Source organism: Carlito syrichta, unplaced genomic scaffold, assembly GCF_000164805.1.
Source record: "Carlito syrichta isolate Samal-C Ts95f unplaced genomic scaffold, Tarsius_syrichta-2.0.1 Scaffold305745, whole genome shotgun sequence".
Taxonomy (NCBI): Eukaryota; Metazoa; Chordata; class Mammalia; order Primates; family Tarsiidae; genus Carlito; species Carlito syrichta.
In genome coordinates this window covers 310176-327426 of record NW_007249841.1, presented here as the reverse complement: position 1 = coordinate 327426, position 17251 = coordinate 310176, and the positions used below count along the sequence as shown (strand labels likewise).

The window sequence follows — 17251 nt, the reverse complement described above, 5'->3', positions numbered from 1 at the left end:
GAACCCACGGGCTCAGGCAATCCACTCACCTCAGCCTCCCAAGGCACGGGATTACAGGCTGAGCCACCGAGCCCGGCTTACATACCTATTTTTATATAAATCCTCCAATAACTTCTTTCTCATGATCTGATATTGGTTATTAACAAGTACAGTGCATTCTCATTATTTGTGCTTTGTGAAAAGACTAAATGCTAAGCCTCCATTGCAGGCTGTAATTCCAAATATGTCCCTTCCAAACACCCAAAAATAAACGGTATTTGGGTTTCAGTTTTTTGTTGTTGTTTTTTTTTGTTTTTTTTAGTTTCAGTTTTGTTATGGGTTGATAGAAACACACAAAACAAAAGGAACCTTTTAAACAGGCTATAAAGTTCTCCCCCAGAGGCTCTGTCAGCATCTTAAGGGCTTTCTTCTCACTCTAGTTTCCCAGTAAGAAACTCCATCAGAAATGAGACAATCAGGAGGGAATAAGAGTTGTCAACTAAGAAATGAACATCTTAAAGAGACTGCTGCCCGGGTGTCAGGATCAAGCAAAATATTGGCCATCAGTTAACCTGATGAGAAAAGATTAATGATGGAAAATATCCTAGTCTAAATGTCTCTATAAGTTCAAAAAAGTTCCCTAAAACACATACAAATTAGGAATTATGATTCAAATAATGAACACAGAGGAGAAAATGAGAGCAAAAGCCTTAGCAGGAAAAACATAATATTTAATGTATAAATTACCAAATGTGTTTTGCTAAGTATAATCTAGCGAAGTCTTAACCATGATGGTAACACAAGCCCTACACTAGACCCACATGATCAATGGTATTTTGATCTATCCCAAAGAATGACTAGATGTTGTATTTTTAAAGTTAATAGTGACATTTAAGTCTGTTTTCATTCAGCATATTGTATCAACTTATATACTTACCAATGATAATTTTTCATTCACCTTTAGCAATTCAAAGAGGAACTTATCAAACATAACCTTTTTGCTACTCTAAACTATAGCATCACTTTTAAAATTTAAATCTTGAGAATAAAGGATAATTTCTCTAAACAGTCTCTCTTACTAACCAAAAGAAATTTGTTACAGGGACCCATATAACAAGACAGATATTAATTAAAATAGCTTCAGTGATAGTGTTTTTTAAATGGAAAAGCAGCATACAGAGACTATGACTATTCTGGATGTCAAGAGGTAAAACAGACATGATTCTGGTAGTTTCAAAACCATAAACATAAATGACCTTGAACTCAAAAAAACTATAAATCAAATTTTCATATATTCACAAAGCAAACATGGAGTTAGAATTCTCTCCCTATGAATTTCAGGATAATTTTGACTATGAAGGACTCTAGAATGATGGAAAATGGTATGAAATAAAGATTCCACATTCTTATGTAACTGTAAATTATGGAAACAGTGAGAATTGCACAACTGTATCTTCCACATATTTTCCATCAGGGAAAACGTGTTAGGGACTAATTAAGCTTTTCTAGAGGTTAATAAGAATCATTTTGAAAAAATAAACACCTCCAAAAATATCAGACCTGAACCTGATCAAGCCTCTAGGTTTAATAAGTTGCAGGAAATCCAGAGGACAACGGGGCATGTTAAATAATTCAACAGAGAGGCAACTTGCAGAATCCAGATCCTGAGAAACAAAATAATCTAGTTTCTTCAACAAATAAGTCACCAAAAAAGGAGATGGAGAAGGGGAATTATAAATTAAAAGATTTTAGAGACATAACCAGTTACATGTCGATCTTATTAGGTTTCTGAGTCGTACAAACTGAATTAAAAACGAAGCTACTTAATGAGATAAGAAATCTCAATGCCAGATATTTGCTACATGAAAAAATATGTTAACTCTTTTTAGATTTGGAATCCATCCTTTAGAGATGAATACTGAACCATTTCTGGGATTTACTCCAAAATAATACGACAGTGAGAAAAGCTTTCTACACGTCTTCACTAGGTATGGTGTCTGCTCCAGTCTCTTAGCAGAGACTCTGTATCAGGTTAAGGATACTTCCTTCTACTTTCAGTTGAGTTTTCATCAAATATGGATGCTGGATTTTACCAACCATTTTTTTTGACATTTATCAAGATAACCTCATTTCTCCTTTAATTTCTTCATGTGATGAGTCACACAGTATTAGATTTACTAATGTTAAACCAATCATACATTGTGGAATAAACTCAACTTGGTTATGACAGAGTTATGATTTGGATAGTAAATACTATGGTACTGGAAAGCTGGATGTGAATATCTAAAACTTTAATATCTACAAATATGGTCATGAGTTCTTAGCCTGGCCTGTAATTTTCTCTTACTTTCCTTGTCAGATGATACACTGAGATGGGCATGTTCTTTTGTCACATTACTTTCAAATAGTTTATGAGAAGACTAACCTATATATACCATAAATATTAGAAATCACGTGTAAAAATCAGCTAGGCCTGATGTTTTCCTGAAGAAAGAAATTATCAGCTACTGATCTGATTTCTTGAATGGCCATTCAACTAGTAAGGTTTCCCATGTGATGATCTCCAAGGCCTTGTACCCATCTGCCTGCCGGGCAGTCCTTTCTCCCACCATCTCTTTGACCACATGTCCTGCCATTTGTCCCTACTGCCCTCTACTTCAGTCACTAGCCTTGCTGTACCTTCAGACGCTCCTGTCTCAGGCACTGGCAGTCACCCCTGTCCTTCCTAGGACGTTACCCCACTCCCATTCCATATGGCTGATTCCTTCTTTCTTTCAAGTCCCCTCTCAAATGTTATCTTTTCAGCATTCTCTCCTGGCCATGGTATATAAAATAGTACACACCATCCCAGTCATCATAATTTTAGTTTTACTGTTTTTGGGTTTTTTTTTAAATTGTAGTGACAAGGTCTCACCAAGTTGCCCAGGCTGGTCTCGAACCCCCTGAGCTCAGGCAATCCTCTCATCTCGGCCTCCCAAAATACTGGGGTTACAGGCTTGAGTCACTACACCTGGCCTAGCTTACTCTAATTTTCTAGTAATGCTTGTCACTACCTGATATCCTATATTAACTTGATTAATTTGTATTCTACTGAGAGGGGGAGTAAAAAATAAGTTCCACGAGAGCAGAGACTTTATCAATTTTGTTCACTCTTGCAATTCTAGTGCCTAGTACTTAGTAGACACTTAAAAATACTTGGTAAGTAAATTAATAACATGTTAGAATTTTAATGAAATTTAAACTCAATGGGTCAGTGATATGATATACCCACAAAAAGAAATAAAATCCCTCTAGTAATGGTGAGAACATACCTGAAAAACTAGTTCTAGACTTCACATTTAAAGACACTGGCAAATTGGAGAACATCCACAGAAAAATGTCTACAGGGTAAATGAAATCTGACACTTGTCCTGATGGGGGGAGGGCAGTGTAGGAGAATGGAAGTATAATAAACTTTGGGTTCACATCCTGACCCTGCAACTAGTTCTAGAACTCTGGGCCGACAGTCTCTTGGCCCATTTCCACATAGAAAATAATAGCAGTTCCATACGCCTTGCAGGATTTCTGAAAGAATTAAGAGAGCAGCAGAGGTATCCAGTACCCATCAATACCAAAGAAGGACAATGAAAACAGGTCAGTGGTATGTCCCAGGTATTAATGAAGCTACTAAGTGGCAGAGTCTACACTTGAACCCAGAACCTTTTACTCTAGTTCAAGATCTTTCCAGTACTCTATACCACATCTCAGTCAATTCCATTTTACATCAACATATTCCAAATCAGCCATTAACTCAGTTCTCAATGTCTAGAAATAACTTTAGAACACAATTCTCACAGTGTGGCCCAGAAACTCTAGTGGTCCCTGAGACCCTTTCAAGGGGTCTGCAAGGTCTCAACATGAATAGAGTAGTTTCCAGAAGCTACAACAAGTCATATCATGACAGACTGAATGCAGAAGCATGTATATGAATACAGCTGTCGTCTACGAAGCTAAACATTAAAGACATTTGTAAGAATGTAAAACAATACCATTCTCACTAATTTTTTCAGAAGATAGCTATTTTTCAAAAAAAAGACTTGCATTAAGATGTAGTGTGTTTATTATTGCTATTTTCAAATAAGATAATAAATATTACATTTTATTATAATTTCAAATACAACAAATGTCAGTGGATAAGACCCACATTAACAAAAAAGAGCATACAGGGATCATGAGGAAACATCCAATCTCTAGCCAGATTTAATTCCATATAAATGTGTAAAATTCAGAATAAAACTAAAAACCTACAAAACTTGACAAATTAAAAATTGTGACGGGAAGGTTAGGAGGAAGTGAGAAAACAATAACATGGTGTTTGTTACAGAATGGACAAAACTGTGATTCAGAAATCCTGGGTTCCAGTGTGCTAGACATGTCCCTGAGCAAGGCACTGAACTCACTCTAGCTTCAATCTCTTTGTCCATAAAATAGGATATTGGCAACTGCCCACGCACCTTGTTCTCAAGGTTGTTCTCAAGGTTGTCAAGAAGGTCAAGTAAGATAATGAATGTGAAAGCTCGCTATCAACTGTAAAGCACTATGTAAATACAAACATTTACCTCTGTGGCAGACAGATGGACACTTATGGTTTCTACATCCTAAAGTCCGTCCACAGTTTTGATCACAAGGTGGACAGTTTCCAGGGCAACACTGAAGAGAAAGCAATATATAAAGAACAGGTAATTTGAAAACCCATGAATAATACGAATGTTATTACTAGCTACAGAACTTATGAAAAGCAAAAGAAATTTCATTTCACTATAAGAATGAAAGCATTCTTCTTTTTGAAGAATCAACATTCTTCTAGTAACTACACTGTTTTAAGAACTTATTTAGAAGTTTAAATAAAAAATGACCTAATTTAACAGAATCACACTAAATTTTCTTGAGCTTCAGTTATTCTATGACACAAAACATTTCCATTATATAATTTCATTTACTAGATATATCTATGCAGAGATTGATAACAATAACCAAAAACAAAGAATCTGATCAAATGCTATAGTCAATTCAGGCAATTAGTCTGGCTATTTTTAAAATGTAATTAAAATAAAATCAGCTCAATGTACAGATTAGTTTGGCAGTTGTTTTCAAACCCAGGATCAGACACTAAAGAAGAGGAGCAGAAACAGGCTACTTGCATCTGGCCTTATTTTGTCACACCCCTAATTCCCAATCTGTGAGAAATATAGCTACCTATGACCTGTCCTCATTTTTGATTCATGGACACAAGGCAACTACTGAAAGTATGTATTTTGACTATCCTTGACTTCTTATGTAGCCTAACTTTGGAAAGAAAATAAAGACTACAACTGTCTTAAAGAAACAGAGTTGTAGTTTAAGTAAGAATAAGTTTCAGTAAAACAAAGTAGCTCAAAAGAAAATATGCATTATTGAAAAGCAATTAAAAGTCAAAACAGGCTGGGCATAGTGGCTCATGCTTGTAATCCCAGCACTTTGGGAGGCCAAGGATACCTGAGCCCAGGAGTTTGAGACCAGCCTGGGTAACATGATGAGACCTCATCTCTACAATAAATAAAAAAAATTAGCCGGGCATGGTGGCACATGCCTGTAGCTCCAGCTACTCAGGAGGCTCAAGTGGAAGGATCATTTGAGCCCAGAAGGTCGAGGCTGCAATAGTCATGAATGTGCCACTGCACTCCAGCCTGGGCAATAGAGTGACTCTAACTAAAAAAAAAGAAAGTCAAAGCAGTTCACTCAATTAGACAAACATTTACAAAGTAAAGTAATACCATGGGCCTATCACTGTGCCAGTGGCAGGTGGGTCAAAATCATGTGGTCTATGACTTGAATAAGCTCACAGACACTTCTGTTTCTGGCCATGATTGAGCTGCAAGAACCAACCAGACAAAAGAAAAGAAGCTACAGTTGTCAGACATCAGATGATTAGACAGCACAGGATGGCAGTCCCCAGGCAAGGGGAAGCAAACAAGGTGAGCCTGCACTGGAGCCTGCTGAGACCAAAGCTTCTAAACTGCAGCACAGGAAGGAGGTCACAGGCAGTGGCTAGTAGCCTCACCAAGTTGGGCAGACAAAATCCATAGTTCAGAGAAACCAGTGTGGCTAGAATTTGTAGAGAGAGGGTGGGAGTACAGAGAAAGCTCTGGAGAACTCCAGAAGGGACCTCTCAGGTCTTTGGCTGAGTACTAGTCTGTACAAACACGAGGAAACTGCTCAAAACTTGAGAAAGAACCACCAGAAGGAGGAGGCAGAATAATTTCCAAAAAGTACACAAGGCTGGAAATGTCCTGTCCTCCTCACAGCCAGAGTAGAGGGACCTTCTCAGATACAGGCATTGAGTGCTTAGAAGAGTCAATGTTCAGCAGTAGGGCCAAACCAGTCCCAGACACAGGGGGCCTGGGCCACACCTAACAAAATCAAGCCTCTAAAGGACCAAGTGGTTTTAAAATAACTTAACTGTGTCCCAGAACAAAACTTAAAAAACATTTAAAGGAACACACACAAAAAAACCCAGTACCCAAAACGTTGTTTGCAATGTCTAGAACTCAACCAAAAATCATCCAGCAGGCCAGTAGGAAAATATAAAACAAAAGGAACAGAAAAATCAGTAAACAGAAACAGCCCAAAATGGGAGATGACAGAATTAGTAGGAAGGACATTCAAATAGACACGATAAGTACCCACCCTACATTCAAGATAAAGGAATGTGAGGGCATGCTGCAAAGGAGAAACACAGAAGATATAAAAAAAGATCTAAATCCAGCTTCTAGACGTGAAACATGCAACATCTGAGATGAAAAACACAGGATGGGATAAAAAGCACACCAGACAATACAGAAAAAAATTAGTGAACTTGAAGACAAAAATAAGCCACCTAAAACACAGAAATTAAGACTGAAAAAGAAACAGAGCATCAGTGAGCCTGGGATCTCAAGCACCATACTATATGTGTTATCACATTCTCAGAAGGTGACGGGTAGGGAAAAAAAACCTGAAGAAATAAAGATAAAAAATAAAGATGAAAACTATAAACTTACAGATCCAAGAAGCCCAACAAAAACCAAGCTAAAGAAACATGAAGATCATAATACCAAGGAATACCAGAAACAAATTGCTGAAAACTGGTAGTAAGGAGAAAGGTCTTAATAATCAGTCAGAAAAAAAAATAAAAAAGAATCAATAGGCACAGAGGAATAGAGAGAACAAACACAGCATACTACCTGTTGGAAGAACGCAAGCCAAAAAAGAATGCAGCAACACATTTAAAGTATGAAGGAAAAAACTGCCACACTAGATCTTACAATAAAAATATTTTTCCAAAATGAATACTAAAGAAAGGTATTTTCAAACATACCAAAGTTTAAACAACTCATGATCAGCACTACAAGAAATCCTTCAAGAAAGAAAATGAAACCAAATGAAAATGTGAATCTATACAAAAGGATGAAAAGCATCCAAAATTATGGTGATAAATACCAAAGACTACTTTTTCTTATTTTTTAAACTCTTTAAAAGAAAACTGTTTAAAGCAAAAATAAAAACAATGTACTTGCGGTTTATAAAACACATGAGTATAAAATATATAAAAATCATACATTTTAAGTCAGGAGAAAGAAAATAAAACATACTGCTGTAAGGTTTTTAAAGACTATAAAGCCTAAAAGTCTCCCCTGCCCTCTAAAAAGGGTGAAAAAGGAGATACAGCTAATAAGCAAATAAAGAAGATCAGTAGAATCACTGAAAATCAACACTCAAAGAGAAAACAGAAAAAGAGAAAAGAAATAGATGGGCAAATAGAAAATAAATAACAAGATGGCAGATTTAAATTCAGTCATGTTAGATCATGTTAAATGAAAAAGACTGGCTGGCTGAATGCAGTGGCTCACACCTGTAATCCCAACACTTTGGAAGGCCAAGGCGAGCAGACTGCTTAAGCCTAGGAGGTCGAGACCATCCTGAATAACATAGCAAAACCTTGTCTCTATAAAAAAAAAAAAAAAAAAAAAAACGTCAAAAAATTTAGCCGGGTGTAGTGGTGCGTGCCTATAGTCGCACCTATTTGGAAGGCGAAGGTGGAAGGATCGCCTGAGGTCAGGAGGTCAGGGCTGCGGTGAGATATGATCATGCCACTGAACTCCAGCCTGGGCAACAGAGTGAGTCTCCAATTCAAAAAATAAATAAAGTAAAAAATAAATGAAAAGGGCTAATACCTAAATTAAACAACAAAGATTGTCAACTTGGATAAAATAAAATAAAATCTAAATGCTGTCTATAGGAAATGTTTTTAAACAAAGATATGAATAGGTTAGAACTAAAAGAATGGGACTAAAGATACAACATGCTACCACTAAACAAAAGAAAGCTGAAATCACTATATTTCATTAGATTTAAGAACAAGGAATCTTACCAGAAACAGGGGGACCAGAAAGAACTAAAAACCCACAGACTCAACAAAATACTCCTTTCAACCTTAAACTAAACCAAGTGCCAGTAATAAGATATGAATAATCCAAGCTCTACTACCAAAAGAACTATCCCTTTCGCAAATGCTAATGATGCTTTTAAGTCAGGGATCAGAAACAGATCAAGAACCAAGCTGAAAGGATAATGCACAAGACAAGAAGTTCTTCTTCATTAAAACAACTGGTATGATTTCCCACTCACGCAAGTGATGATCAGGGCTAACCTAGAATAGTTTTTAATATTTTACATGGAAACTAAAGAATTTACCTGAACTTTTGGGGAACAAGTCAAGATAAAACTTATCATGGACCCCTCCAAAAAATCCTAGACAGCCTTTAAATCAGCATTTCCCAAGTTTATCACACATACCTTTCTCCGACACTGATGTTTCTGACAGTCACGCATCTTAACACACTTGGTTTCACAAAGGTAAGGCTTATGACATGGCATTCGTTTTGTATGCTTCCCACACCGGCAATGCTTTTCCACTTCCTGAGGAATCAAAGAAAAGCTATTAAAACTGATTTTTGTTAACTTTTTCCCCCATGTTGCAATTTCTATAACTACTAAAACATAAAGAACAAAAATGTATGAATGATTTTACCAAAAACAAATCTGAATTTCCTAAAATATGTTTAATCTTATTTTATAACAAAAAGGACTTCATATGAATGTTATTAAATTCAGTAGAAATTTGATACTAAGTAGTTAAAAAAAAAAAAAAACCTCACGTATACAAACCACTCACATCTAGTCACAACCATAACCTGTGCACATCTTGTCTCAGTAAAGGAAGAAAACTGAATTATCTAGTAAGCTAACTTGTTGCTCTGGTAAAACAGACCAAACTGAAACGACATACACAACTTTAAAGTCTCAAGATGAGGTACTGCTTCTTTCCATCATCACTAAGCCTAATTCAAGACTGAATGTCTTCTGGGAAAAAACAACCCCACTAGACTATAAAAAAGACAACATTCAAACTTTTACCAGGTAAAAACAAACAAAAGCTAACTTTTAGATTTGATTGCTAGAATACAGGCATACCATGGAAATATTGAGGGTTCAGCACCACACCACTGCAGCAATAAAGTAAACATCACAATAAAGTTAGTCACACAAAAATTTTTTTTTTTTTGAGTCAGAGTCTCAATCTGTGGCCCAGGCTGGAGAGCAGTGGCATGCTCATGGCCACCGCAGCCTCAAGCTACTGGGCTCAGGCAATCCTTCCACCTCAGCCTTCCAAGTAGCTGGAACCACAAGCATGTGCCACCACACTGGCTAATTTTTTTGATTTATTGTAGAAACGAGGTCTCACCAAGTTGCCCAGGCTCATCTCAAACCCCTGAGCTCAGGCAATCCTCTCTCTTCCACCTCCCAAAGTGCTGGGATTACAGGCGTGAGCCACCGCACCTAGCCAGTGCATATAAAAGTTATGTTTATACTATGGTCTACTAAGTATGCAACCCCATTATGCCTTTAAAAAAATGTACATACCTTAATTTTAAAATATTTTATTGCTAAAAATGCTAACAATCAACTGAGCCTTCAGTCAGTCATTATCTTTCTGCTGGTGGAGGGTCTTGCCTCGACTGTTCATAGCTACTTGCTGATCAGGATGGTAGATGCTAAAGGTGAGGTTGGCTGTGGTAATATATTAAAATAAGACAACAACAAAGTATGCCACATCAATTGACTCTTCCTTTCATGAATGATTTCTCCATAGCACATGATGCTATCTGATAGCATTTTGCCTACCAAAGAACTTCTTCCAAAACTGAAGTCAGTAAGTACTCTCAAATCCTCTGCCGCTTTATCAACTAAGTTTAAATAATACTCTAAATCCTAACCTTTTGCTGTCATTTCAATAACATTCACGGTATCTTCACCAGCTGTAGATTCCATTTTAAGAAGCCATTTTCTTTGTTCATCCATATGAAGCAACTTCTCTTCTGTTCAAGTTTTATGAGATTACAGTAATTCAGGCCCACCTTCAAACTCCACTTCTAGTTCTAGTTCTCTTGCTGTTTCTACCACATCTGCAGCAACTTCCTCCACTGAAGTCTTGAACCCCTCAAAGTCATCCACAAGGGTCGGAATCAACCTCTTCCAAACTCCAGTTCATGTTGGTATTCTGACCCACTCCACTGAAAAATGAATGTTCTGAATGGCATCTAGAATGGTGAATCCTTTCCAGAAGGTTTTCAATTTACTTTGCCCAGATCCATCAGAGGAATTATGATCTATGGCAGCTATGGTCTTACAAAATGTATTTCTTAAGTAGTAGACTTTCATAACAAATTTACACTTTTGTATGTAATAAGACTTGCAAGTTGCAATCACTCCTTGGCTCATGGGCTGCACAATGGATGTTGTTACCTGGCATGAAAATAGCATTAATCTCCTTGTACATCTCCATCAGAGCTTGCAGACCCGATGCACTGTCAATGAGTAGTATGTAAAAGGAACCTTTTTTATCAAGCAGTAGGTCTCAAAAGTGGGCTTTAAAAAAAAATCAGTAAAACATGCTATAAACAGATGTGCTGTTTTGACTTTTTTGTTCCATTTAGGGAGCACAGGCAGAGTAGACTTACCATAATTCTTAAGGACCATCCAATTTCCAGAATAGTACCTAAGCACTGGTATCAACTGAAGTCACCAGCTGCATTAGTCTCTAACAAGAGAGTCAGCCTGTCCTTTGAAGCTTCAAGGCCAGGCATTGACTTCTCTATTAAAGCCTCCAGCACCTTCTTCCAATGGAAAGCTGTTTCTTTTGCATTGAAGATCTGGTGTTTAACGTAGCCACCAATTTCCTTAGCTAGATCTTCTGGAAAACCTGCTGTAGCTTCTCCACTAGCACCTGCAGTTCATCCTACACTTTTATGTTATGAAGACAACTTCTTTCCTTAAACCTCATGAACCACCTCTGTTAGCTTCACACTTGTTTTCTGCAGCCTCTTCACCTTTCCCGGCCTTCAAAGAATTGAAGAGTTAGGGTCTTGCCCTGGATGAGACTTTGACTTAAAAGAACATTGTGGCTGGTTTGATCTTTTATTCAGACAACTAAAACTTTCTTCCTACCACTAATAAGGCTGATTCACTTCTTATAATGTATGTGTTCACTGGAGTAGCACTTTTAATTTCCTTCAAGAACTTTTCCTCTACATTCACAACTTGGCTAACTGGCTCAAAAGGTCTATTTGGGTTTTTGACATGCTTTTCTCACTAAGCTCCATCACTAAGCTCTGTCATTTCTAGCTTTTGGTTTAAAGTGAGAGACATGTATCTTCCTTTCCCTGAACATGTAGAGGCCACTGTAGGCTGACTTCAATAATGTTGTGTCTCAGGGAATAAGGAGGCCCAAGAAGGAGCAAGATGGGGAACACGACCAATCTGTGAAGTAGTCAGAACACACACGTTTACTGATGAGGTTTGGTGTCTCATAAGAGTGTGATCAGTGGTATCCCAATACGGTTACAATGGTCCCACCAAAGATCACTGATCATAGACGACCATAACAGATATAACAATAACGAAAAAGTTTGAAATATAGCAAGAATTACCAAAACATGACAGAGACGCAAAGTGAGTACATGAGGTTGGAAAAATAGTGCTAAAGGACTTGTTCTAGCCTGGGTGGTCACAAACCCTCAATCTGTAAAAAGCACAATAGAACACGGTATGCCTGTATTCACCTGCTTCTTACCATAGATATTAGGTCACTAAATTAGGATTAATCATGATATAGGTGTATATGAAAATAAATAAGAGAAAATAACCAGAGGACAACCTCATTTGGTATGCTACGACAGGCAGCTCTTAAGAGTAATGGTTACAGGAGATAACTAACTTGTCTACATGTTTCACAAGGACCTCGGTGACAACGCTGGGAACATCTGTGGATTCCACATTCAAGTACTTTGTCACAACTGTCTCCACAAGTTGGTACATCTTCCGTACAAGGCAAAGAAAACTCTAAAAACAGACAAAAAGTTAACGTTAGTAATAAGATACATTAATATTAGACACTAATAAAATGCCAAATTCTTTAGGCTCCCTAAAGAATGACAGCACTTTCAGACTAGAAATTTTTACATCCACATAATTATTTGGAAAAAACTAACTTTAATGAAAATAATCTCTAATATTTGTGAAGTTGATGATTTTTAAAAAGAAATTCGACACATGACAAGCTATCATCCTCGAGAAACACACTTTTTTGGGTTACTTGCTTCAGAAGTAGTTACCTAAAAAAATGAATAAGACTATATATACCTCTGTGAGAAATTTCCATAATATATAGATTTGTTTAAAAATCTGCTGCTGACCTCACAGGATGAAAAGAAAGCTATAGACTTTAAAATATGATAAAATTCGCCTTCAATATAAACATACTGTGACAAGCACTAGAAACAATCTTACACATAGGATGCTGTTATTTGTGGAGTGTCAAGGAAACCAACTCAAGACATAATCCTACTATGACTTTACCTCAAAGCTGCCCAAAATAAGTCCACCAACAACCTATTACACAATCATGACAACAGCAAAGCTTTCTCCACTATCAATAACCTGCCCTGCATGGTACCTTTGTTACAATGGATAAGCTTACCTTGATACTCCATAACCACCCAAAGATTACAGTTACTATTAGGGTTCCCTCTTGGTGTTGTACATCTACTGGGCTGGACAGATAATAACATGCACATGCCATCACAGCATCATACCAAGCAGTGTCACGGCCCTAAAATCTCATGCCTCACATACTCTCCTCTCCCTCCCCATCCCCAGCACCCACTGATCGTTTTACTGCTCCACAGATTTGACTCTTCCAGAATGTCATGTATTTGCAGTCCTGTAATACATAGCTTTTTCAGACTTTTAGTGATATGCATTTGAGATTCCTAAAGGATGTCTTTTGGCTGTCTTTTCATGTCTTGATAATTCATTTCCTTTAAAAAAAAAAAAAGTCTTACTTGATTTCTGACAGGGACAGAACCTTTTCCCAGAGCGAGGACATTCTCCACAAGCACCAACATGGCAAACTTTCTCGCATGTGTGATTACCACATGGCAGTGTTTTCCCACATACCTAAATAAACAACAAGCACTAGTGAAGGATTTAAGACTTTATATGAAACATAATCCATCTTTTATCACAAACAAAATTGTTCCTATTACTATGCTTTACATCTCATACATAAGACCTACATACATATACATACAGGTGTCATATGTATGTATGTATACATACACACATACACATATATACTTACATGCACATACATAGGTAGACACTCTTATTTCCTATTCACCAAAAAATATTTTTAAAATATAAGAAAGGAAAAAACACATACAGCTTCATATAGCCATCCACCACAGATTTCCAAGTAGCATTAAAACCATGCCACTTCTAGGACTAGCAACTCTCACATTGGTCCTGTTTCCTCAACAAGATGAACTCAAGAGGTGGTGAGGCTGCTGGTCGAGAAGGGGAGAGAGAGAAAGGGGAAAGAGCTAAAAGAAGAGAGCGAAAAGGCACTGAATCCAAAGGCCTACACACCACTGCTACTTTGAAAACAAATTTTCCTCCCAAAATGAAGATGACATTGAACTGAAAAGCAGTTTCCTAACACATGACATAATTTGTCAGAGTTGCTATCCTTCCTCCCCTCTCCTCCAGCGACCTAATTACATTGCTGCCCTCCTGGCAGTCATGCTGTGCATTCCTCGCCACCCACCCTCATATGCATGGGCACATACTTGATCACAGTGCCACAGAGGACTCGCACAACTTCTTTCAGCCATCTTTCTGCCACAGACACACTTCTGTCTACTGACTCTGGGACAGGGCGGACAGCTTCCTAAAACCAGAATGATAAATTAGCACAGAAACACTGCAAGACCAACAAAGACTGCTCTGACTTTTGTTCAAAGCCAGAACACCCAACAGGCCTGGCCTTTCACCTGCGTGACAGGGATTTTCACACTTGTGCTGCCCACAGAGCAACTTCTGTCCACATGGCAGCTGGCAGGACCACTCCTTGGCACTGCACCTCCGAGGGATAGGCTTTGCCTTCTTACAGTAACAAGTGATTGTGACCATCTTTGGACAAGGAGGACAGGGACCTAGAATCCAAGGAAAGAAAAAAATAATCTGAAGTCAGAAACTAAAACATTCCATTCCTACAGCTATCAATCATTTCCAGAGCTTTACTGATACTTTAAAAGGCATTCCCCTTCAATATTTTCTCATGGCAAACAACTTCTGAATTCAACTTCTGCAGTATTTTTGTCTCAAGGTAAGAAGAAATAATTGTCTGCAAACAATTTCAAATGTAACATATATAACTCACCTGGATGACAGAGGAGTAAACACTTATGACCACAAGGAGGCCTAAATTCTCTCTCACAAACTTGGCCGCAGGAATGAGGCACCAGCCATGGGTCTAAAGGCGGATCTTCCACTTTTCCACAGTAGCAATAGTACCTGCTAGGGGTTTCAGATCGTTTGTATTCAAACCTACATTTTGGACTACAAAAAAAAAAAAAGAAATTATTAGTTAATTTCAAGTCTAAAAGAAGCACGAGACAAGAACATCCTGTTCAATTCATTTTAAGTTAAGAGACTCTGTTCCATCTTTACATTAGTAAGAAAGACATGATCTTATTAAAACAGCTCTGTACAATATGATTTCCTGATGTGATAGAACTGTTCTATACTGCACTGTCCAATATGTAGCCATCAGCCACATCTGGCGAGTGAGTGCTTGAAATATGGCTAATGCTTATAACTGAGGAAGGAACAGAATTTTTTACTTTATAATTTATTCAAAATTTAAAAAGCCACATGTGGCTAGTTGACAAACCTTAAACAGCACATATCTAGAATACAGCTACACAAGAGAATGCATGTTAGCTTTCCATTAAATACCTGAACTCTATTCTTGAGCAAATCACCTAGATTTTCATAAAGCTCAATTTCTTAAAAGTTTGGTTGTATTTGGTTCATATTAGCAACAGTAAACAGAAGAAAGAAGTTGGGTTATGGGTAGGTAACATAGCATGAAACATGACTACAATCTAGAATCAAAGGGGAACAAACTTGAAAGTAAATAAAGAATTTCATGATTCTCAATATCTAACACAAAATAGATACAATTCAAATGTACCTAAGTCAAAGAATAGTACAAGCATTGTGTCACATTCTATACTAAGGCAGAAAAGAATTTAACCTATAACATTAAAATAAATACATTTGGTAGTAGAAGTGTCCGCCTTCAGCTCTATCAAATATTCACTTGTAGATTAACACAGATTCCTTCTTTCTTAAAAGATGCTTTACCATGCCCCAGACAATGAGTATCATTAATATATTACACTAGAAGTTTCACATCATCATTTAAATTTCTCTTGTATCGTTTACAAGATATTTTTACTGTCATGAAAACATGTTCTGTTTCCAAATAAATGTTGCAAAATATTCAAAATAAACAAAAGATATTTGTTCTTGTAGTTAAAAATCAAAAACAAAATACCATGTCTCATCTGGAATAACCGGCATTTTGTTGGAAGAGTTGAACTTTCCCTCACTAAAAGGAAAATGGCTACATTCCTTTAAGCCAGTAGAGAGGGGGACATGCACTGTGATAATGCTGACATGGATGGCCAACAGGCAGCTCACACACTGCCCAGCAGCACTAAGACTCAACTGGCCCACTGAGGATAATATGCAGGAGTTTTATTAAAGTAACGGGATGCCTATAGTAAATGTTATTTTGCTCTATCTTGTTCATAAACAAGCAATATCTTAGTAGAAACATGTATTTTTAATTGATTTCTAAAAACTAATTTAAAATCATTAACATTTACCAAGTTTTAACTCCATCCCAGAGGGGACAAATTGAGTTCTCAACCAAAATAGTCGCTTATTTTCCTTCTTAAAAAATATGAAACATGCCAAACGTGGTGGCTCACATCTGTAATCCCAGCACTTTGGAAGGCCAAGGCAAGAAGACTGTCTGAGCCCAGGAGTTTAAGACCAGCCTGGGCAATTTAGTGAGACCTTGTCTCTACAATAAATAAAAAAAATCAGCCGAGCATGATGGCATTCACCTGTAGTTCCAGCTACTTGGAAGGCTGAAGCAGAAGGATCGCCTGAGCCCAGCAGGTTGAGGTTGCAGTAGCCACAAGAGTGCCACTGCACTCCAGCCTTGGCAAGTGAAAATCCTACTCAAAAAAAAACAAAAAAAGAAAAAGAAAAAGAAATATAGAGGTTTGGTGCAGTGACTCATGTCTGTAATCCCAGCATTTTAGGAACCTGAGGCAGGAGAACTGCTTAAACCCAAGAGTTCAGCCTGGAAAACGTAGCAAGACCTTGTCTCTACAAAAAAAAAAAAATCAAAAACTTAGCAGAGAGTGGTGGTGTGCACCTGTAGTCCCAGCAAATCAGAAGGCTGAGGAGGAAGGATCACCTGAGCCCAGAAGTCTGAGACTGCAGTAAGCCAGAATCTAAAGCAAGAGAGAGAAAGAAATATGGAATGCAAAGGATAATGCACAGTTGATTAAATTTGTTAATTTTTAGATTTAGGAAAAAAGTAACCTTTCATTAATTTTTCAACTATTATCTTTCCTCCCCTATGGCAAAATGACTACTTAAAATAGTAGTGAGTAGGGCAAGAGTGACAAAAAGTACATGAGGTTCAAATTTCTAAAACTAGTAAGTCAAAATATCTGGTTCAATCCTGTACCTATTAAACACTACAATTCCTCCACCACAAATAATATTT

The 17251-nt window shown here is 37.4% G+C and overlaps 1 protein-coding gene across 1 annotated transcript in view; it reads right to left on the bottom strand.

The window, feature by feature from the left end:
• Positions 1–17251, bottom strand: part of NFXL1 (nuclear transcription factor, X-box binding like 1) — a 70829-nt gene that overhangs the window by 38276 nt on the left and 15302 nt on the right. The window contains exons 6-12 of the mRNA XM_008062552.2: positions 14819–14997; positions 14430–14591; positions 14226–14326; positions 13440–13554; positions 12314–12438; positions 8833–8955; positions 4578–4668 (exon numbers count right to left, since the gene is read on the bottom strand). Of these exons, the coding sequence (XP_008060743.2) occupies positions 4578–4668; positions 8833–8955; positions 12314–12438; positions 13440–13554; positions 14226–14326; positions 14430–14591; positions 14819–14997 (896 nt within the window). The remainder of the gene's footprint in view (positions 1–4577; positions 4669–8832; positions 8956–12313; positions 12439–13439; positions 13555–14225; positions 14327–14429; positions 14592–14818; positions 14998–17251) is intronic.